Source organism: Trichosurus vulpecula, chromosome 1 (assembly GCF_011100635.1).
Source record: "Trichosurus vulpecula isolate mTriVul1 chromosome 1, mTriVul1.pri, whole genome shotgun sequence".
In the NCBI taxonomy this organism is placed as follows: Eukaryota; Metazoa; Chordata; class Mammalia; order Diprotodontia; family Phalangeridae; genus Trichosurus; species Trichosurus vulpecula.
Window position 1 is genome coordinate 306,034,093 of NC_050573.1, and position 24,588 is coordinate 306,058,680.

At 40.1% G+C, this 24,588-nt stretch overlaps 1 protein-coding gene across 1 annotated transcript; it reads right to left on the reverse strand.

The window, feature by feature from the left end:
- Nucleotides 1–148: 148 nt before the first annotated feature.
- On the reverse strand, nt 149–4,005 carry RBIS (ribosomal biogenesis factor). The gene is made up of 5 exons (XM_036742286.1): nt 3,882–4,005; nt 2,734–2,835; nt 1,809–1,922; nt 566–682; nt 149–286 (listed from the first exon to the last, which is right to left on the reverse strand). The coding sequence occupies exons 3-5, from the start codon at nt 1,917–1,919 to the stop codon at nt 227–229; spliced, it is 288 nt and encodes a 95-aa protein (XP_036598181.1). The 5' UTR covers nt 1,920–1,922; nt 2,734–2,835; nt 3,882–4,005; the 3' UTR covers nt 149–226.
- Nucleotides 4,006–24,588: the final 20,583 nt, after the last annotated feature.

Sequence of the window (24,588 nt, forward strand, 5' to 3'; positions counted from 1 at the left end):
CTTTAAGTTTTTCATGTTTTGTTGACTTCTTGACATTCCACTTTCCTAGATTTTAGGAAAGCTCTCTCTGTGTAGTTTGCATTTAAATGTGCCAATGCCTGTAACATTAACAAGAATTTTTTAAGAAATAAAATTGTACAAACACCAGTTTTGTTGGTCCATTTTTTAGAATCCAAATACCTCCAATATTTATTACAACTGAGCCATTAAATACTTCCAAATTATATTACAACTGAGCCATTAATCTTGTAGCATCTTCCACACTGATTGTTTCACCTTCAGAGCGCTGAGAAATTTAAGAGAAAAATAAGTTACATTAATGTCAGACAAATTAACTTTCATACATGTTCTTCATTTACTCGTCTAATTTTGTTTTTTACCTCTAGACATTGCTTTAAAAGTGTAAATGTTTAGAACCAAATATCCTTTGGTCAATCATGTGTTTAAAATATGATAAACACTTAAGTACCAAAGTCTGTTTAAATTACAGCTTTGTAGATTTAGAATGAAAAATGCTTGGAATTTAACTCAAATTTCTGATGCTTGATGTTATTATCAAACTTACCAGCTGATTCGGCAGTGGTTCAAGTGACAGCCTTTTTGAGAAGTGTGCAAGCTCTTTTTGGATGTCTATGAATGCCTTATTTACAGTTCTAGCTTTTTCTTCCTTCACAATGTTTATCTTTTAAAGAAAAGAAAATGAGATATAATCCCAAAACCCAAATCTGAAGTGTATTAGCACTTTACCTAAAAGTCTGCACTAGCAAAGGTATTAAAAAACTAAAACAATTAAATAATCCAAGCCAAAGGTACAACGAACTCAATGTCTGCATTTTTTTTTTAATGTCTGCATATTTTAAACAAAAGCAACCTGTGTACGTGAAGGAATTAGTCATTCAATTCTGCCCTTTGAAAATATAGAGCTGGCCAAATAGGCTTTTCCTCTTTAAAAAGAACTCCATTTCTTCTACCTAATAGTAATATTTTGGCATATTTCCCTCATTAAAGGATTTTACAGAAAAAAAAAAAAACATGGCCAATGTGTTGGTTTGATTTACCTAACATTAGAAGAAATAGGCTAGAAGAAATAGGCTATCAATTGATGCAAAAATTTTATTACAATTTTCACTAAGTTTCATCCTATCTCTTAGGGAGAAAAAAAATTCAGTTATCAGGTATTAATAAAACTGGTATTAATTAATGTAAGAAAAAAGATTTGTATGAACCAACATAGAGTGAAGAAAATAATCAGGAAAAATTAGCACAATCACGATTGACAGGGGTGGGAACCTGCAACCTGGAGGTCTTCTAGGTTCTTGGGTGCCACCTTTCAACTGAGTCCAACTTTTACAGAGCAAAACCTCTTCAGGGGCTTTGTTCTGTCAAGTTTGGATACAGTCAAAGTGCGGGCCACACTTGAGGACCTAGAGGGCTACATGTAGCCTTGAGGCTGCAGGTTCCCCACCCTTGGATTACAGTAAGACAAAACAATGCTGTAAATCATAAGGACTGATCTTGGCCTGGAGAAGAGATTTATTTTTAAATGAACCTTCCTCCTTTTATTGGAGAGGACAGCATGAATACGGAGTGCTACATGTGCTGTTAAGACATGATGTGCCTGCTGCTTTTCTTTAACTAGTTTGGTTTTTTGTTTTTCATTTTGATTTGGGCATTTTGTGCTTAAGACTGAGAAACTCCTAGTGGTTTAAGAAACATGACTTGGTTTAAAAAAAAAAGCCTCACATCTGTCCTGTGCTTAATGAAAAGAGGATTGTAAACAAAATTATATTACCTTCTTTAACACTAACCTTCTTAAGATTTGTGGTGACTGGTTTTGCTTTATTTTTAGCTTTCAAATTCTTGCTGGCAATATGAAATACATTCTGGTTCTTCTGCCCTTTCCCTTTGCTCTTCCCCATTGCCTACGAAAGCACAAAAGAGAATCCTAAGCTATCCAAGTTAAAAGTGAAAACCAATTTAATCTCTTTTATGTGTTTGGAGTGCCAAGTCCAAACTTCTAGAAATAATCTGCTTCTGATCATTTCTTAAAGTTGTTTTAAGAACATATATTTAAAAGGTAACTTCTTGGTATAATAGCCCAAAAAGGCAATTAACTACCAAATACTTGGAAGGACATGTTTGGATTTTTGCCTCATATGCTTTAGCTGACACTATGGACCACTCCATCTTTCCCCCAAATATGTCTTAACTCCTCAGGGAGGAGGCTGGGGGAGCACAGTAGGGTAGAAATGTTATATTATCCAACATTCATCAAACAAGGTCATTTCATAATTGTTTTATTTGAAGGGAGGGAGACTAAGATTAAATTCTTAGAGCTATTGAGTATTTCCAGAAATGTGATGTAAAAACAAAAGGCATTCTAATAGAATTTCTCTGTCTCATATTACCTCTTTGTTGTATGTTTTATTGAGACTTCCCATTGACTTTTCATTCACTCTGAAATGATCTCCAATTTACACTATATATCTATCTATACCTATATCTGTATCTTACATGGATATAGTTGTTTCCATATTTGTCTCCCTCAGAATATGAGCTCTCTCAGGGAAGGACTGTCCTTTGCCTTTCTTTGTATCCTCAGCATTCAGCACAGTGCTTGGCACATAGTAAGCCCTTAATAAAATGTTTTGTTGGCAGTTTTTATGGGAAAATTACTACGTTACAATACCTGTTTTACCCCAGGAAAAAAACTGAAGATTGAAAAGTACCTACCTGGTGCTTGTTTGTTGATCATCCAAAAACAAGATAATCTTAATGCTCCACGTCCACTGGACTGCAATGGTTATCTCAATCAGTTCAGCAAAGTGGCAGTTCCTGAAAAAAATAAAGGCATTGTATTAATATTTAAATACGACAAACTCCATTTCCTTCCTTGCCCACATAGATTCATGTTCTTGCAAACATCCAGGCAAAAATAACTATCTTCACGTTCATGCAAAGGAGTAGGAAAGCCACCTAAAACATCATGTTGCAGAAGCTTCAAATATATACTTTTGTATAGATTACTAACTCTGGGAAAAAGAGTGACAGGGACCTAGAATTCACCAGGCTTCTGGAGTTGTGCACTGGAAAGAAAAACGAATTAGAAATCAAAAAAATCATGAGGTTCTGTCATACCCAGGTTGCTTAATCTTGGTATAAATTACAACTTCTCCAGACCTCAACTCTTCATCGTAAAAGAGGGGCCCGGGCTAATGGGACCAGAAAGGGTCCCTTGCCACGCTAGAATTCTATGACGTTCAAAAACCTAGAACCCACATGTTGATCCTACATCATTCAATTTATACTAAGAAGCGCTTCCTTGAAACAAGGCTCAAAACAACCCCATCCTTACTTTCAATTCAATGGGACTATATTTAACACGGATAGTAAATATCAACAAAGCAAGGCCCCAGACTCACAATGACCGCTATGACCTCCAGTTTATTTGGAAAGTGTACTGATGACGTCATGAGGGTTAGAGGTCGCCCCACCTGCAAATACGGTGTAAGCCTGCCCAGTGCCCCGAGCTGAGGGGTTAAAATCCGCCTGGGGGGTCAGTTTCGGGGGACAACGGGGGTGGGGGATGACTCGGTCACTCTCGGGGCGCGTAAAGCGACGTAGAAATGTTTGCTGCAACAATTCTGGGAAATTTGTCCGCCTTTCTTTCTAGGGGCAAAAAGGCCGGCCAGGAGCCTCAGTTTCTTCCCGGGTAAATGTAGGGGCCATTCGAGCTCCCCCCACGGCCCCAGCAGCGGCGTGGGCGTGGCCGCTGTTTCTGAGGCCCGGCTCATGGCGGGGGGGGGGTGCCGGAGCACAAGTTCACACAGCAGCCCAAGCTCCCCCCCGCTCCCGGCCGCTGCCATCGGCCCCTTACTGACCCGCAAGCCGCATCCCTGGGGGTCCAGACCGCGGAACGCAGCAGCGCACGTGCAGCTCCGCCAGCCCGAGGGGACGTACGCGGCGCACGCGGAATACCCAGGCCGAACGCACCGGACAGGCCCCGCCTTCCGGAAGGGGGAACGCCCCGCCCCCAGGGAGCTTCCGCTCCATTTAGCTCCGCCCTCAGGGGAACTGCCGCTGCAGCCCCGCCCTCAGGGGAGTTTCCACTCGCTCAGCCCCGCCCCTCCTCTAGGACGTCGGGTTAGGTCTAGGAGATTCTATAGAGCTTAAGTCATGCTTCCCGGCAGGGGGCGCCTTTTACTGGAAATCCTCACACGCATCTTTTCTGAGACCGCCGAACCCAAGCATCTGCCGGATCTGCCTCTGAACTGCTTCAGAGCTCAGCCCCCGAGGGTGACTGATAATCTCTGAGTGAACTGCAGGTGGCGCTGCTGCCCTTGCATAGTGCCTGGATCCTTGCAAACCGGCTAGATGACAGGGGAAGGATTAAAAAAAGAAGGGGGTGCCATGAGGAAGTGTTCAAGGATGGGGCCATCTCCAGTCGCCCTGATTTCTATCTCACCACTGGACCTAGGTGGCTCTGGAGGAGAAAGTGAGGCCGGTTACTTTGCACAGACCTCCCTCACTTAAATCCAATTCACTCGCATGTCCTGACATCACCTTCCTGATGTCATGGTCTTCTTAAAGAAGGAAGGACAGAGAACAACAGCCACCACCCTTTTCTAATTGTTTGTTGTTGTTTTCGGTCCTGGGAAGGTACCTTTGCGCTGAAATTCAGGGGACCTACATTGTAGCCCTAGCTTTGTCGCTAATTAGCTAAAAACTGTTATCCAGTCACTTAATTTTTCCGGAACTTGATTTCCTCTCCCTAAAAATGAGGTTAGCGGAGCCAATCTCTTAAAGTTATGGTTATACTCTAAATTTTGTTTTCTGTGCATCTGGTTTCACTAATTAGCATAAGTTCTTTGAGGATTAAGTCATAGAGGATTATATCATAAAGTTTATGTCTTCTTTTCTGTCTGACAAAGCTCAGCCCAGTACCCAGGACGCATCTAACCCTTCCCTGACTACTCCACCCCCTACTGCACTCACCTTTCTTTAAATTTAGCACGTAATCGCTCTCTCTCCACTGTGTGCCTTAGTGTAGAATATGCCCCTAGGCGACTAAGCATCCACAGAATTGGGTGCGCAGAGCATGACTGCTCTGCAGAGGTATGCCGGTAAACATTTAACAACACACTCTCAGGGAAAAGTAATGGGCACAACACACTTTTAAGTTTAATCTGCATTATTACCACTTTATCCACCACTTTCTTAAGTCTAGGCAATCAACAGAACAATGGAGCGCCCATATGTCGCCTTTGGATTTCCATGGTGTAAATGTTCACATTGAAAATGTTAGAATTTGGCTTTGTGAGCGGCAAGAGCTGGCTCTGGAATTTCTCTGCTGCTATTTTCTGTCCTAGACTCTCCAGGACTAGTGCTTTCCACCATGACTGTCAATGCATATAATTTAGTCAGTCGGATTCAACTGCCTTTTACAAGGGGGTATTAACTAAAGTGGTATTGTTTTCATATCCCCTGCACCTACTTTGTGCCGGGTACCATAGTTATCTGGCACATAATAGCCACTCAATAAATGCTTACTGACTGACTAACTGAATTTGATTGCTTTGATTTGGTTGAGATGATTGATTTACTTTACTCTCACCTTTATGTCAGTGTCTACTTCCCCAAATAAATTGTCAGTGCCTTAAGGCGTTCAGTAAATATTTGGTAATCATAGGCTTCCCAAAAGCTAATAGAGACTTTAGAAGTCAATGTCATCATTTTCCAAATAAGTAAACCAAGGTCCAGAGAGGTTAAGTGATTTGTCCAAGATTCTTCTGACTCCAAATACTTCAGCTCTTTCTACCGAACCGTATTGCCTCATTCATTCAACAAGCATTTATTAAATGTCAACTATATGCCAGGTCTTGGAGAGATGTACTCAAGAGATGTACTCAGTATAGAAGGATGTAGCATGCTCTGGTTCTTGGGGTCATGAAGAGTCAGACACGACTAAACAACCAGTGCTAGATACTGTACTAAGTTCTAAGGATATAAAACCAAAGCAAAACAACTCCTACCTTCAAGGAACTCACATTCTATTCATACGAACAGAATTTAAATGAAAAATAATTTCAGAAAGGCTCAAGCTAGACTTGGAGTAGGAGATGGTACCTTTGTTGAGCCTTGAAGGAAACCAGAGATTCCATGAAGTGGATGTGAGGAGGGAAAAGCATAGCAGGCACGAGAAAGGTGACGTATTCAAACGTATGGGGCACAAGCAGGGGTGTGCTGGAGCTCAAACATGCTCATGAGAGCCAATTGTTAAATTTTCGGTGAGCATTTATACCTCAGAAATCAGCAAAGTTGCAAATCAAGGCTTGATTATTTTGCTGATTGCATAGACAAATATTGGAGAGAATGCTAATGATGTAGATTAAATTTAAAGATGTATCTCTTTCCCTTGTCAATTGACAATCATGTCACAAAACTTATGTGAAAAGCAGTTTATTACAAGAGAAGTGGACATGCTTGTGGAACCCAAAGAGTTCACAGTCCTTACAGAAGTTTGCATATTTATTGACAGTACAACAAAAGGAGGAAGAGAAAACAGGAAGGGGTGTGGCATGGGGGGGAGGTACAGTAACCCCTCCTGAAGGGGAGGAGCAAGATGATACCAAAAGCCAGATTCTTTTCTCTTGGGAACTGCTAGACTATGAAGACAGTAAGATCTGTGTATCCGCAAAAGAACCCAGCTGCACAAACATTTTCCCATCCTGGCACAGACTGACTGGCCCCTGTCTTGCCTCCCAAGGACACACAGGGAATCCACTCTGGGATGCAAACAACAAATTATGTCAGCTGGGTGGAGGGTAGGGGTCATCCTTGACACATACAGGGCCTCCTGCATAAAAGACAAGTTCAGGGGACCCCTTAATAGGCCTTAACATCCTCCTACACCCCCTCCACAACTAAGCAGATTGTTAAACATTTACTAGCGTTCCCCCATAGACAGGAGATAAAAATGTCATGTAGGGAGAATAGCAAATTGGTCAGTTTGGCTGGAACGTAGAATCTGTGATAGAGGAAATGCTCAATAATTTTGGAAAAGTAAATTGGCACCAAATTGCAAAGGGCTTTAAAAGCTAGACAAGAATTTGTATTTTATCCCAGAAATAAAGAGGGAGCTACTGAAGGTTCTTGAGCAGGGGAGTGCCATGGTCAGGTTTCTACTTTGGAAATACCAGTTTGATAGATATATGAAAGATAGGTTGGAAAGCAGAGAGACCAGATGCAGGTAAACCACTTAGGAAGCTCTTACAATAGTCTTGGCGAGAAGTGCTGAGGACTTGAATTCTAGTGGTGGATGAAAAAAAAGGAACAGCTATATATAAGTAAATCGAAAGCCAGATTCAGGTTATTTAGATTCTTCAGTTCAGGGTATTTTTTTTTTTTTACCTTGGGCCCAAGGTTATCTTTTGCTACCATAACCATCCTATTTTTAGCCTGAATTATCAAAGTTACCTCTCTATTTTACTTAAGTAAAGGCAGTTTAAACTTTAGCTACTGGGTAAAGGGCTCTGATAGCCTTAGGTGATGTTGCTTCCCGGTAAAGAGCCTTCTCGTTAATCTCAGGGGAAATCTTGATAACGGATGTTCTAACTCTGGGTTTGTTTCTCTGACTAGTGAGAAACAATTGTTAAATTTTCAGTGTGATCATTTATTCCTCTGAAATCAGCCAGCTAAAATCAGGGCTTGGTTTATTGTTGCGTTGACTGTCTAGACTTAAGAAAATGAAGGACAACATTTATAATACAAATTAAACTTAAAAGTGTGTCAAGCCTACATCTTCTTTTAGAGGCAGCTGGTGGTGGGATAGAAGGCTAGATTTAGTTTGGAAGATCTGAGTTCAAATTTGACCTCAGACACTTACTAGCTGTGTCACCCTGGGTAAATCCTTTAAGCTCTGCCTGCTTCAGTTTCCTCAACTGTAAAATGGAGATAATAGCACCTACTTTGCCGAGTTGTTTTGAGGACCAAAAGAGAAAACCTTGTTAAAAGTGCTTGTCACATTGCCTGGCATATAGTAGATATGATACAAGGTGTCCCTAAAGTCTGGACACGTAGGAAATCTCGTTAACATCTCATTAACCTTTTCACAGAAGACTCTGTGTTGTTCAGTGACTTCTTTTTCTGGGGTATGCTAAAGGAGAAGGTGTACTCAATGAAAATCACAGATGCAACACACTTGAATGAATGCATAAAGAGTGAATGTGCTAAAATTGATAGCAATGTGGAATTACTGCATCGAGTTCATGTGAATCTTGAAAAGCGCATCAACCTTTGAATCACAAATGATGGAAATCATGATGAAGATGTTATTTGTTGATATTCCAATTAAATAAAATGTTATCAAAAATTTCATTCATTTCATTTCTTGAAAAATATGCATTTTTGCCTATGTGTCCAGACTTTAGGAACACCCTGTATAAAAATGCTTCTTTCCTCCCCCACCCCCCAACCATTTTTTTTTTTTGGAGAGTTGGTTATTAAACATTTACCAACATACCACTGTTCTAGCCCTTCTTTTAGGCTCATGGAAGGTTAAACCTAAAAGGGATGTTGGAGGTTATCTAGCTGAGTCCTTTCACTTTACAAATGCAGAAAACTGAGGTCCCACGTTGTAAAATCATTTTTTCAATGTCACATGGTAGAGTAAGGATTCAGAGAAAGAAGTACAAAGGAAAACTTACAAATAGATCCTCCCAAATGCCATGTACTTCCAAAATGAATGACCCCTGGGAGTGCCACCTGCATTAGAAACAATCTGGTTCTAAAGATGAAGCCCTCTTACGTGCTGGGGACTCAAGGGCCTCTCTCAAGGGCTACAACTGCCCTGTCCACTGACCCCAGATTCCACTCCTCTCTTCTCTGTCTCCATCTCAATTGCCTCACTTCTTATCCTGCTTTGGGTTCACTTTTCTTCAGAATCTTTGTCTTTGCCTTTTATGATCAAGCTTTTGGGTCTGGGGTTCACCTCTCCTCTTAGGTGACCCCCTGGTCAGAAACACCCCATTGAAACCTCCTTGTTTGTTTCTCAAGAGCAACTTGTTCCTGGGACATACCCATCTTCCTGTCGTCCGTCAAGATTAAGCACAGGATCTCCTTTTTTCATTGCAGAGATGGGGAAATAAAGATATGAATTATTGAATATAATATACTATCAGACAGGGTCAAAGTAGTGGTTGGTTCTGCTGAACCGTTTTCTTTTTTCAAGTCTGAGTTAATAGGAAAAGCTCACCGGGTAAGGGCCAGGGGAGGGATGTATTTGGAAATGAAATGATATATGAACAAAAGGAACTAATGCAAATCATTATCATCATCATCATGTCATTGTCATTATCATCATCATTATTATTGTTATTGTTATAGACTGGTTCTCCCTAGCTTGCCCAGGCTGGAAATACAGCGGCCATTGATGGACAGGACCCCACTATTGATCGGAAAGGAAGCTTTGAGTGCTCTGTCTCTGGCTTGGGCCTTTCCCCCCAACCTTGGGTAGCTTGCTGGTTCCTCCATCCTGGGTATCGACACACTTAGTCTCAACACATGATTGGCTTTAAGCCTCACTGTGACATGGTTAGCCAATTAGAGCTAATTACAAAATATCTATACATGCTTTACAATACATTTCTTCAAGTCATTGTCCTTACACATTATCACAATTACCCTGTTGCTTAGCATCCTCTAAATGGGGAGAAGCTGTCTTCTTCCTCGTTTCCTCCATGTAGAGACACCATTTGAGGCCCCTGCACATGCTCCAGACTCCTAGCACATAATGATATCTATAGGAAATATAGTCAACCTAAATTAGAATTCTTAATTTTAAGCCTCTAAAATCCAATCTAATATAACCCCCCCAAAAGCTATTATTATATAGTTTTATATCAGAGGTAATAATATCTAGTCACCTCCTCTTTGTTGTACTGGTTCACCAGTCATACAAATACAAGGATAGTAAAATATTGCTTATTACATTCTACTTTCCTTTAAACATATATGGTTTCCCAGTAAGTAATAAAACTACTCAGATGAACCCCATCTTCTATAAGGCTGGACCTACTTTAATACTGCAGGAGCTAATTATGCTTTTGTCATTGTTATATTAAAATAGACTGTGAAAACTGAACCAGAGCATTTCTGGTCTGGTCTGATTCAGAATAAGCATTCACAGCAAAGGAGAAACTGGAGCAGAACAGGGTTCTTCTCAACAGATCTATCCAGGTCACATTCCTGGAAATCCCTAATGAGGATGATCTAGTAAATGCGAATTGGAGATCGGCTCTTTATGCTAAAAGAAAAGTCATTTATTCCAGGTATGTTATCATGACCTCAAGGGGCCAATGTCATCTTCTTGTGGTGTGGCCATCTTCATGACAGGTAATGAGGTGGGCAGTTTCACTTTTTGCACAGTAGAGACATGCTGGGACTGAGGAGCCAGAGAGCAGTGAGAGGAAGAGCATTTCTTTTGCATCCATAGCTGTGTTTCCAGCTTGGACATGGTAAGTGGAAAGTCTTCAATCACACTCCAAAAGCTCTGATTCTTTACTTCTAGGTTGGTAAATCTGGTGACCAGCTCCCTGAGCTGGAGGCCCTTCATTAGGACCTCTGGAGGTAATGGTGCTTACTTCAGGCCAGAAATTTCTGCATATTTTCTCTAGTTCTGGCAATATCACAGAGAATCACAATGACACAATTCTGGTGGGAGGAGCCAGCCAGAGAACCATTCCTCTGATTGTAGAATTCTCTCTCTGTATTATCAATAACTCTGTCAAATAAGATCCCATGCACCAGCAAGTTAGTTGTTGTCTTAACTCCCTGAAAAGGTAGCATAGCAGTTGCTGTTGTCACAACAAAGAGGCCAAAAGGTCCCAGAGACCACCTTAGCCAGTAGAGATGTGAACTCTTTGTCATGCAAATCAAAAGTGTCAAACATGTCTCACATTGTGGTTGCAACACTAATTGGGAAATATCTAACAAAATAAGTAAAAATACAATAAAACATAGATAACATTAATATACAGTTTTCTAAGTTACCAGGCACCCAGTGGGATCCTTCTGCATGGGTTAGTGGCCCTAATTTCTCTTTGAATTTTATATTACCGGTGTAGAGAGCTATGACTACTAAGATATGCATCACTGGATTAGAATACAGGCTCATTAACAAGACATTACAGAGGAAAATGACAGAAAACATAGATAGTATCACCTCATAGAACAGGAAAAAATGGCAGAGAAAATAAATCTTTCGAAAGCTTAGCATGAAATTTAAGTTAGATCATCCCAAAAATATTTAGAAACAAAACTGGAACAGCAAAACAAATTCAGCAGATTAAATATCAATTGTTCCCAGTTCCCTAAGTGGAAGTTTGCCTTAGTGCTGATAAGCATTCAAGATCATTTGAACTCCAATAAAGGGCCAAAGCCTGAACCAATCAACCAGAAAAAGCACCTCAGCCTAACAGATATTCCCTTCGTTGTTGTCTGAGTAAACCCAGAGAATGCCTCTTCCTGTGTCAACAGCTACAAGGCCAGATGGAGCTGACCAAGAGCATTTTCCTCTGTTTATGGTCATTAAGGATGAGGTGCCTTAAGCCAAGATACTATCTTGAATAATGGGATGTTTCTTATCTTAATATTTTGTGGACATATACTATGTTATGCCATATAAATGGTAAAGGAAACACAGATACCCTAGGTTGTATTTTCGATTGACACTTTCTCAGCTCTCTTATTGTGTTTGCACCCTATTCAATTAAGAAAATTCCTCTCTCATACTATGGTTGAACATATATGGAGATCATAAATTCGAGTAACAAACATCCTGAATTGGGATTGCTCTAAAATGTATTTAAGGCTTCTCATTCTTTTATCAGACAGTCAGAACTTAAGTTCTGGCTCCATACATGTATTCTTTTTTTTTTTTTGGAGGGGGGAATGCAGGGCAATTGGGGTTAAATGACTTGCCTAAGGTAACATAGCTAATAAGTGTCAAGTATCTGAGGCCAGATTTGAACTCAGGTCCTCCTGACTCCAGGGCTGGTGCTCTACTCACTAGAATATGAATTTATATATCACCTAGACGGTTTGCCTGTTTTAACCAAACTTTCAGGGTTGACAGTGCCTACCCTGAAACCTCTGAAGAGTCATACTTGAAGATGCAACCTGGAACCGTAAGTTACCCAGAGATCTGTATCTGAATCCACAAATCCTATACACACACCCTCCATACACAGTGACATATGTTCCCTTAGTTTGCAGGCAATTGGTACCTTAAATCTTTCTTCCCTAATTCACAACACAAATCACTCCAACCCTGACACTAAGACCATCCATACAGTGTTCTCCATACACTTTATACTCTATTTTCAACCTATTTTGGAATAAACACCCAGGAGTGAGACTCCAACGATATTTACTCTGCTGGTTACCAGGACCAGATAAAGTTCTTGATGCTTCTCTATATTCTAGGAGGTAATTCAGAACCTTGTGCCAGCTGCAAGGCCTCCCCCTTGGCACCCCCTCGGTACAACTACTACTTGGTACAACTACCACTTCTTCATAATTTTTTCTCTACCACGTGATGCGCTAGATAAGGAAGTTACTCTGATTCTAGATCTCAAGGAACCGAAACTTGGTTTCAAACTCTATAGCTAACTACTAAGTTTATTGATAACATATAAAACTTCCTTCCTTCTCTCCCTCCCTCTTCTCTCTCCTCTCCCTCTGTCCACATAGGGAACCATACCCTTACCTGCAGGTGCTCTGCCCAAAGGAATATTAGTTTTGATTGCTGAAACCTCAAAAGATATCTTGGGGTTTATGGGCTAGAATTCTTTTTTAAGGACCATGCTTTAAAACCAAATCACTCTGGCATCCCAGCCCAAGCCTCACTTGGTCATTGTTTGGGTTCTGATGGCTCAAGGTGAGTGTAAATAGCAATTGTTTCTATTTTGGCCAGAAACGTTGAGGGTCTTCCACTCCCAGATTGGTTTTTGTATTTTTTTGGTCTGGGTAAAAGAGAACATTCTTTGCCCCATTTCTTACCTAGCTTTAATCAATGGATGGGCATTGCTTCAGACAAACTGATACCTGGTAAAGACCTTAGCTTAAAAAGGCTAAGGTCTCCCATTTCATCCAGGGCCCTCTCCAGTAGTCCTGAGCTATAGCTTGCCACCTAGATGGCTCCAGAGGAGAGAGTGAGGCTGGTAACTTTGTACAGCTGTATCTCACTTAAATCCAATTCACTTGCAAGTCATAACATCACCTTCCTGATGTAATTGGTCCTCTTAGAGAGCCAACAACAACATCATGGAATTCAAGAAGATAATAGAGGCTGTTGCCTATCACTGAATAGTTACCAAGGTACCATATGCCATTTTCTCTAAGAAAACTAGAAAGTATTGAAATTATGGCCCCAAAATTTTAAATCATTTTAAACCTCTATTTTACCACATTTGTCATGATCAAGAGATGATTAATAGAAAATGGTAGGCAGGCCCTATTCCCTTTTAGGAGAGATCAGCATGAAGCGTGAAAAGGCAAAATGTCTTCTTCACAAGTGGAAAACACACAGAGTCCAGACTACTTTCCTTTCAAAATGCCTAGAAATTTTAAACTCAACTAATTAAAACCACAGAAAACTGGTTGTATTAGAAGTATCTGAAAACTAAAAAGGGTCAAAAGGCAAATATCACAATGGGATTAAGAAGTGCTCAAACAGTACCAAAAACGTGACTAGAATTTTTTTATTGTTTAGTTAACAACCAGCCAAGAGCAGTAACACATATTACATACATGTATACACATATGTATTTGTATATGTGAAATGTGTATGTAGTTGCTGTATAAATAGAAAGACTCATGGGTCTTGGATGGATATCTAATATGGGATTTGTTTCACCCCTCTGCAAAGCAGACTGCAATTTCCCCCTTTGTGTGGAATGGAAGAAAGGTTGTGACTACGTGTTAGCTCCTTCCCTCTCCTTTTTTCTAAGATGTATATTAGGCTATAATGAAATCTAATCCCCATACCTCAAATATCTATAAGTTTAGGGGTATAATAGGTTAAAAATAAAAGATACTATCCCAGATTGCTCTCAAGAGGAAGGTAATAAATAGCTTAATATCACCTTCTTAAAAGTCCCTCCAACTAAATGCTGGTTACACAAAAGTCCATCACAAATAGTGAATAAACTCCTTTATCCAAGCAAAATAGCAAACAGAAGCCAGGGAAGTTGTACATATTAGAATAATCCAAAGAATGAGCAATAGTGAAGGAGATCTTTGGTTGGGAGGAAATAAAACACCTCAACTCAACCAAGAAGAGAGGATGATCTCACTAGGGGAAGATGTGCTTTCATCATATTCTACAATTGCAAAAGCTAGATGTCAAGAGACATTGGGGGGTGAGGGCCCATGTTAGCAACTCTAAGGGGCCTAGAAGCCAATTAAAAAGACAATTAAAAGTTCTTCTTTCTCTAAGATCCCTTGTCTAGCTAGTATCCACTGATCACTAAAATACATGGCTTCATAGCTTAGTATTCTTTCACCTGATCAGAGGGTCACATCCTTTACACATATGCAACATGTACAGTCATGGGGTTGTTCTTTGATCACTACCCAACCTGATTGAGAAGAAGTATTACATTTAATTCTCTCTTTTGAAAATTAATTACTTTATTTTTTGTTATTCTATGCTTGAGAAATAATGGTATGGTCATTTCCATTTAGAAAGAACAGAAAAAGAGGTTCATACATGAAAGTATGTATCTCCATTACAAACAACTTACACTGTTAAAAAAAATTAATTCCACATTGTTCATCTTAAAGCTGTACTACTTGTTTGCTTCTCCCTCTGGACCATCTTGTGTTTTCTTCAGTGTCTTTTTGAAGTGCTTTGGTGACCCTCTTTTCTTTCCTTTTTTTGGAGGGAACATCATTATCACTCACCCCCATCTTTCCCCCCCGCCCCCGTCCCCCCCTCCAAATTAAAAAACCCTTCCCTTATGACAATAAGCATAGTCAAGCAAAACAAATCCACACATTGGCTATGTCTGAAAATGTACATATCTCATGTCCCTCACCTCTTTGTCAGGAGGTAGAGAGCATAATTGTATCTTAATTGTCAGATCTGATAGTCCTTTTCTAGTCCTCCTATCCTGACTTCTCTGCTGTATCTGACCCTAATGACCATTCTCTCCATCTGGAAACTCTCTTCACTGAGTTTTTATGATACTATTCTCTCTTGGTTCTCTTCCTACATGCCTGACCACTCCTTTCCAGTCTCATTCACTTACTCATTGTCCATAGCATACTCCCTAACTGTGTCTGTAACCCAATATTCTGTGCTGGGCACTCTTTCTTAGGCTTCTTATGCTGTTTCTCTTGGTGACCTAATAAGCCCTTATTGGTTTAATTATCAGTTCACCGTTGATGACTCAGATCTGTATTTATCAGGGATGGCATGCCACGGAACATTCCTAGGGATAGGCCTGGAGGAGCCATCCAGAGGATGTACTGAGTCCCCTTCTCAGATAGGACTTCTGGATACATGTGTGGCTTAGTGCTGAGTTCAGTCAACAAGTCACAAGTAGCCCTCCCTGTCTGGGTTTCCCATGAGGGTATGGGGATAGACTGTCCTTTCCTTACCCTTGCAGAAGTTATGACCCTCAGGTATATGGCAGCCAATGCATGAGGACTGAGCTCCAGACTTTGAGTCATTAAGACTTGGATTCAGTTCCTGCCTCAGACTCTTACTAGATGTGTGACTCTGGGCAAGTCACTTAACATCTCAGTCTTACTTTGTTGTTGTTGCTGTTCAGTCATTTCAGTCATGACTGACTCTTTGTGACCACATTTGAGGTTTTCTTTTTTTTTTTTAACTTTTTATTTATTTATTTTAAATTTGTTTTATTAAATTTATTTTGAGTTTTTAACATTTATTCCCACAAGATTTTGAGTTACAAATTTTCTCCCCATCTCTACCTTACCCCCACCGCAAGATGGCATGTATTCTGATTGCCCTTCTCCCCAGTCTGCCCTCTCTTCTATCACCCCACTTCCCCCCTGCCCATCCTCTTCCCCCTTACTTTCTTGTAGGGCAAGACAGATTTCTATACCCCATTGCCTGTATATCTTATTTCCCAGTTGCATGTAAAAACAACTTTTTTTTGAACATTCGTTTTTAGGACTTTGAGTTCCAAATTCTTTCCCTTCTTCCCTCTCCACCCACCCTCCTTGAGAAGGCAAGCAATTCAACATAGGCCACACATATATCATTATGCAAAACACTTCCATAATCATCATGTTGTGAAAGACTAACTATATTTCCCTCCATCCTATCCTGTCCCCCTTTATCCAATTTTCTCCCCTGACCCTGTCCCTTTTCAAAAGTGTTTGCTTTTGACTATCTCCTCCCCCAATCTGCCCTCCCTTCTATCACCCCTACTTATCCCCTTCCCCCCTACTTTCCTGTAGGGTAAGATACCCAACTGAGTGTGTATGTTATTCCCTTCTTAAGCCAACTCTGATGAGAGTTAGATTCACTCATTCCCTTTCACCTACCCCCTCTTCTCTTCCATTACAACAGCTTTTTCTTGCCACTTTTATGTGAGACTATTTACCTCATTCTATCTCTCTTTTCCTCCTCCTCCCAATATATTCCTCTCACCCCTTAGTTTTATTTTTTTTAGATATCATCCCTTCATATTAAGCTTACTCTGTGCCCTCAATACCTTCAACTACCCTAATACTGAGAAAGGTCTCACAACTTACAAATATTATCTTCCCATGTAGGAATGTAAACAGAACAGTTCAACTTTAGTAAGTCCCTTATGATTTCTCTTTTCTGTTTACTTTTTCATGCTTTTGATTCTTGTATTTGAAAGTCAAATTTTCTATTCAGCTCTGGTTTTTTTCATCCACAATGCTTGAAAGTCCTCTATTTCATTGAAAATCCATATTTTGCCCTGAAGTATTATATTCAGTTTTTCTGGATAGGTGATTCTTGGTTTCAATCCTAAATCCTTTGATCTCTGGAATATCGTATTCTAAGCCTTTCAATCCCTTAACGTAGAAGCTGCTAGATCTTGTGTTATCCTGATTGTGTTTCCACAATACTTGAATTGTTTCTTTCTGGTTGCTTGCAATATTTTCTCCTTGACCTGGGAACTCTGGAATTTGGCTACAATATTCTTAGCAGTTTTCTTTTTGGGATCTTTTTCAAGAGGTGATCAGTGGATTCTTTCAATTTCTATTTTACCCTCTGGTTTTAGAATATCAGGGAAGTTCTCCTTGATAATTTCTTGAAAGATGATGTCTAGGTTCTTTTTTTGATCATGGCTTTCAGGTAGTCCAATAATTTTTAAGTTATCTCTCTTGGATCTATTTTCCAGGTCAGTGGTTTTTCCAATGAGATATTTCACATTGTCTTCCATTTTTTCATTCTTTTGGTTCTGTCTTATAACTTCTTGATTTCTTACAAAGTCACTACCTTCCACTTGCTCCATTCTAATTTTTAAGGCAGTATTTTCTTCAGTGGTCTTTTGGACCTCTTTTTCCACTTGGCTAATTCTTCCTTTTAAGGCATTCTTCTCCTCATTGACTTTTTGGAGCTCTTTTGCCATTTGGGTTAGTCTATTTTTTAATGTGTTATTTTCTTCAGTTTTCTTTGGGTCTCCTTTAGCAAGTTATTGACTTGTTTTTCATGATTTTCTTGCATCACTCTCATTTCTCTTCCCAATTTTTCTTTGATTTTCCAAATCCTTTTTGAGCACTTCCATGGCCTGAGACCAATTCCTATTTTTCTTGGAGGCTTTTGATGTAGGCTCTTTGACTTTGTTGACTTCTTCTGGCTGTATGTTTTGATCTTCTTTGTCACCAAAGAAAGATTCTATAGTCTGAGTCCTTTTATACTGCCTGCTCATTTTCCCAGCCAATTACTTGACTTTTGAGCTCTTTATCAAGCTATGACTGCTTTCAGAGTGGATAGTGCTTTGTCTCAAGCTTCAGGGGTTTTGTACTGCTGTTTTCAGAGCTACTTCTATTCTGAGGTGGTATGATACTCTTCTCCTGCTCTGTGCTCTGGTCTGTGAGTGCAAGCACTCCTTTCTGCCATCTAAGTGCCAGGAAGACTCCCTCTCCACAGTAACCACAAAGCTCTGCCACACCAGCACTCCTCCTCTCCCAAGAACCACCAACCAGGACCATGACCCAGATCCAAGCAGGGCAAAGTGAGAGAACGCTGCCTCAGCACCAGCAGAGAGATCCCTGCACACCTGCTCTGATCAACCACCTGATTCCCCCACTGTCTGTGGGCCTACAGCTCCAGAAGCCACCACCACTGCTGCAGCCACCTCTGCCACTCCGGGGCTGGGGCTAGACTGTGCACTTCTCTCACCCAGGTCCAACAGTTTTCCCACTGACCTGCTAAGTTGTCTTTGGTGTTTGTGGGTTGAGAAGTCTGGATACTGCCACAGCTGCCAGTGATTCAATGCCCTGAGGCCTGCTCCACCCAGTCAACTCCAGCCTGGTCTAGCGCAGCCCACCCTGGGCTGCACTTTGCTTCTAGCATGGTGCAATAGACCCTTTCCAGCCACCATTTAAGCCATCTTGGGCTGCAGACTTGTTTCACTGTCATTTAGTGGATTCTGTAGCTCTAGAATTTTTTAGAGTCATTTTTGCAGGTGTATGGAGAGATTTGAGGGGAGAGCTCAAGCGAGTCCCTGTTTTCAAGCTGCCATCTTGGCCCTGTCCCCCATTTGAGGTTTTCTTGACAAGATAGTGGAGCGATTTGCCATTTCCTTTTCCAGCTCATTTTACAGATGAGGGAAGTAAGGAAAGCTGGGTTAAATGACTTGCCCGGGGTCACACAACTTGTAAATGTCTGAGACTAGATTTGAACTCAAGGAAATGACTCTTTTTGACTACAGGTGTGGCATTCTATTCACTGTGCCACCTCACCGCCCTCAGTCTCAGTTTACTTATCTGTAAAATGTGGATAATAATAGCACCTATCTCATAGGGTTGTTAGGGTCAACTGAGATAATATATGTAAAGTATTTTGAAAACTTTAAAGGCCTATATAAATGATAACTTGTTATTTTAATAATAATAATAATAATAATAAATCTTAGCTTGGATCTTGGGGCCTTATCAGCCTCTCCTACCTTGTGCCTCTTCCCTGTGTATAGGTGACTGAGCAGTGATCCAAGATGGTCATTTCCAGTGTTGAAAGCAAGCTCATGAGGTCAAAAGCTTGAGAGCTTCTGGGTCTCCAGCTCATGTCAGCTGCATTGTAAGATGTACCTTCTTCACCAACTACAATGTGATATGAAGGGAAAATTACCACTGGCCAAAGCATGAGGCCAATTGTTGGCCAGGCTTGTCAGAAGACACCTACTTACACTGAGGAAATTATTCAGAGGGTGGAGAGACAAAGTTAAGGGGAAATGTTTCTTTAGGACCTTCACAAAATGTTTCTTGTTTTGATATTTTAAGTGTCAACCTCCCACACCAGTATAATGGTAGTTTGGTATATAATGGTAGTTTCAAGTTACTACCTTATGTATTAAGTTTTTGTTTTTTGTCAGTGAGTACTTTTTCTTTTGTGTGGAAGAAATAAAGAGCTGTCCTAAACCTGGTTTCATTATATGTTGGGCACCTTTCTACTCCCCATTTTGCATGTGAAGGAAGGCCCAAACTATGTTTTAGTAAATTTTCCTAGTGCTCTAAGCTGGAGGCATAAAGAGCCAGAAACTGGGAGAAAAGAGCTTAACTCCTCTGTTTAGAGACTAGGATTCCTGAAAACTGGGTTAAAGTCCAGGCCATATGTGAAACAGTCTAGAGCTGAGATGGATCTCCAGTGGAGAGAGAAGTCAAGAGATTAGGTCTTTTGGGTCTCCAGTTGATCCCAGCTGCATCATAGGAGGTACCCACTATACCCCCCATGTCCCAGCCCCTATGGACCCAGCAGAAAGGGTCTTCTTGTTACATATATATCCAGCATCAGTATCCTTTCTAATCCTGTGGCAAAAGTTACCTATCAGACATTTCCACCACCATCAGACACTTGCACAACAGATGACTCAAACACAACATGTCCAAACCAGAACCTCATTGTTTTTCCCCCTAAACCCACGCCATTAGTGAATGTCTCAATTTCTGTTAAGGATGCCCCAATTCTTCTAGTCTTCTGGGTTTGCAACTTCAGTGTACTCCCTAACTCCTCGGTTTTCCTCACCCTACATGTCTAGTCATCAAATGTTTCCATTTCTACCTTCACAACATCTCTCACATCCAACTCTTTCTCTTTCCTCCCACAGTCACCACTCTTGTTCAGGCCCTCACCACCTCTTGCTAGATTATTGCGACACCCTCCTAATTACCCTCCTTGCCTCAAGAACCCTCTCCCATCCAGGCCAGATTTTTCTTAAGCACAGATCTCATCATGTCACCCCATTATTCAATCAACTGCAGTGACTCCCCATTGCCTTTTGGATAAAATATAAATTTCTCACTTTAGGTTTTAAAGTCCTATGCCCTCTGGCCCCAGCCTTTCTTTATAGACTTACTGGATGTTCTTCCTCCTCCTACACTCTGCAATCCAGTAGAACTGGCCTTCTTTCTGTTCCTCACCCAAGATACTCCACCTTCAGGTTTTGTGCCCTTGCAGCAGCCAGGTCATCCTCTCTCCTCCAGTCTCATGCATTTCCTCCTCTTTTCCACTTCACAGAATCCCTCTCTTCCTTCTAAATGGTGCTTGGGCACCATCTTCAACACTAAACTTTTCGTGATCTTCCTAACTACTAGTGTGCTCCCTACCAATCTTGTACTATTTTGTTGATTTTCTATATATTTACATACAAATATGTCCCTCTCAATAAAATGTAAGTAGCCAAAAAGCAGGGATTTTAAAAAAAATTTTTCTTTTTGTATATTCAGTGACCAGAATAGTGCTAGGACATAGTAAGCATTTGACAAGTGCTTATTGGATAATTGATAATTGCCTGGTTGATTTAATTAATGTAAACTGCTAATTTGAATAAATTAAGCTTTAAAGTCTTTTTGGTTTGTTTCAGAATGATTTTATGTGATTTGTACACAATCTAAAACAGACAACTGCAAAACTTTCCCTTCACTTTTCAGTGTATGATCCTAGTCCCACTGGGCTGAGGTGAGATTATATTTAATGGAGCCACCAAATCGCAATACACAATGCATCACCTCATTGCATTAGAGCCTATACAAACCAAGTGTTTTGCAAACCTTTGGCATCTCCTTTGATTTAGTATACGGGGACAAAACAGATTGTCCTTGTCTCAGAGGACAGAAAAGGGCAGGCCAACTTGTCAACATGGGAGAATTAATGATAGAGTATCTTGCCTGCATAGCCTAAGCCTCCAATTTCCAGGTGACTTTATATTCGAAAAATATAACAGAAATTAAATTGAACTGAAATTCATTCTGAACAAAACAAAAAGAAGATAGCAAAGTTCATGGAATTCATTGGTAATAATCTGAAAAATCCATTTACACATGTCCTCCTAACAATTTAAAATCATGCCTTTTCTCTGTGCTATGTGTAACCTTTGTAATGTGTTTAGGTAACCCCCATAATCTACCCAGGAAAAGGTATGAGATACTTCAAGAGAGAGGTGGTAAGTGTCGCCATCAGAATTATGTATGATTAAGCAGAGAGGAAAAAGAAAATTAATGATTTTAATCTGATGCAAACAATAGTCTGAATATTAAAAAAAAGATTTTGTGTTTTGTGGTAGATAGGTCTACAACAGATCTCGGTTCTGGGAAGTGAAGCAAGAGATGATCTGTTAAGGTACTTCTTTCAATTAAAAGATCACAGAATCTTAGAGCAAGGAAAGGCCTTAGAATTCAGCTACTCCAATTCTCCCATTTTGTAGATATAGAATTTAAGTTTTAATAGAGGTAAAGTAACTTGTGGAAGATCATGAAGCTAGTGAATAACCCTGGACAAGTCTCTAACTTAAAAAAAATTTTTGGTAGCTTTTTAATTTTAATATCATCTTTACTTCTGACCACATCCCTTTCCTTCTCTTACCATGCCTTGTAACATAGAATAAAAAAGAGAAATTCAGCAAAACTAAACGATAAGGAATTGTGAGAAGATGGCAGGTGGCAGTGTTTAAGGAGCTAGAGGAGTTCAAATCTCCCACAAACACCTTACCAAGGTTCAAATGACAACTAAGGTGGTGCAGTGGATAGAACACTGAGCCTGGAATTAGCAAGACCTGAGTTCAGATCCAACTTCTGAGACTATCTGTGTAACTTTGGGCAAGTCACTTAACTTCTGTTTGCCTCAGTTTCCTCAATTATAAAATGGGGACAATAATAGTACTTACCCCCCAAGATTGTTAGGATCAAATGAAAGAATATTTATAAAACTCCTGACATAGTACCTGGCATGTAGTAAGCACTTAACAAGTATTTCCTTCCCTTCCTCCCTTTGTTACTTTGTTCCTTCCAGATAAACCCAAAGAGAATGATCTATAAACTCCTCCTCCATCAGCAGTTCAGAACTGCACAAAAAGATCACCATGATCTTGTGGAAGCCCTTAACAGAGACAACCCACGAGGATAGCTGAACATAAAGAGCCCAGTCCCATAGGTAGGGGAGCTCTAAGACCAGTGACAACAGAAAAGCCCCAGCTAGCAGTAGGCAGCAGAAAAGCCTAGCTTTCATTGAATCAGGATTTGCTGCCAGGTTTCTCTCTCTCTCTCTCTCTCTCTCTCTCTCTCTCTCTCTCTCTCTCTCTCTCTTCCTCGCCAGACTGCATCTATAGTCTGAATACAGTGATGAGTAAGAGGGAGACAGATACTAGAAGTAGATGCTAAACAGATGCTAGTTGTGGATATGGAATTGAAAGGACTTAGCAATTGATTGAACAAGAGGAAGCAAGATAGTTTTATAGTCACGAACCTGAAATGATAGTGATGCTCTAGACAAAAATAAGGAATTTAATATAAGGGGTGGGGTAAATAATGGGTGCAAGCACTATTATCCTCATTTTATAATCAATGAAACTGATATTTTAGCTAACTCAAGTCTCATCATGAAAGGACCAGGAATCAAATCCAAAGTGTTGACTCTAAGTCCAATGCTTATTTCCTTACACTATCCTGACTCAACAATACTTTTCAGTGATAAAATCAAGCATAAAACAAATTCCATTAAATACACTAAATGTATACTTCATAAATACATGCATGAATGAATGGGGTGGGGGGAAGCATTTATTAAGCACTTACTATAAGTGCTGGGGATACAAGAACAAAATATAGTCTCTACCCGTAAGGAGCTTACATTTTAATTGGAGAAGACATCACATATAAAAGAGTGGTGGTCATGGAAGGAAGTCTATGTCTGGGGAGTCACAAAAATGGTGAATTGATGGATAGAGCAGTCAGCTGACATCCTCTTTACAGAAACAGTTGTATAATTTATTACTGTGTCTAGAACAAAAGTTGGGAAGTTGTATGTATGGTAGTAGCCAAATAGCAAGATGCCCTGAGTAGATGGCTGGATGGGATGTGAAGTTAAAACTTGGTCTTAAGGCTGGGGCCAGCTAATTTTGGTGGGCTGTATGCTAGTTTTCAATTATTCAGTTGTTACCAGTCAAGATGGCTTGACCAAAAGGCAAGAGTTTCAAGGGAAGGATTAACATTCTAGGGACTAGAAGAATGGATTCTGGAGATCCATAGGTAGAAGTACAATTCTAATGAAATTAACACAAATTTGAAAAAAATATTTCATAGTATTTTAAAGAGTCTTTCTCTATTGAAAACATAGTCTACTTCTTCCTTTCAATATCCTGAGAGATCATAGAGACACCTATTATCTTTATTTTACAGAGAAGTAAATTGAAGTGAATAGGGGAAATAAATAGGGGCAGCTAGACAGCACAATGAACAGACACTGGGTCTGGAGTCAGAAAATTTTCTCTTCCTGAATTAAAATCCAACTTAAGACACTTACTAGCTGTGTGACTTTGGGCAAGTCACTTAACCTTCTTTGCCTTAGTTTCCTTATCTGTAAAATGAGCTGAAGAAGAAAATAGAAAACTACTCCAGTATCTTTGCCAAGAAAACTCCAAAAGGGGTCACAAAGAGTCAGACACTACTGAACAACAACAAATTGAAGTGAATATTTCGTAGTTCAAAAACCGATTAGTAGAGTCAAGGATATAACCCTAATTGGTTGAGTACAAAGTCCACAATACATTCCCGTCCTGTCCTATTGCCCCAACTTATGTAATTTCTTCAGTGGGTACTTATTAACCAGTAGCGTGCCATAGAATTTGGGTGTTTCATGGGGAGTGGTGATATTTATGGGATTGATATGCTCTAGTAGTTTTTTGTTCCTGTGATTGGGAGTGTCTAATTTGCCCTTTTCATCTTATGGATTATGAAAAGTAGGTGAAGAAAGTTGGAGTCTAAGGATTCTGGAAAGTAATTTGGAATTATGCTAAGAAGGTGACTAAAATGTGCATACCCTTTGACTCAAAGATTTCCACTGCCCTCTGTTACCCGAAGGAGGTC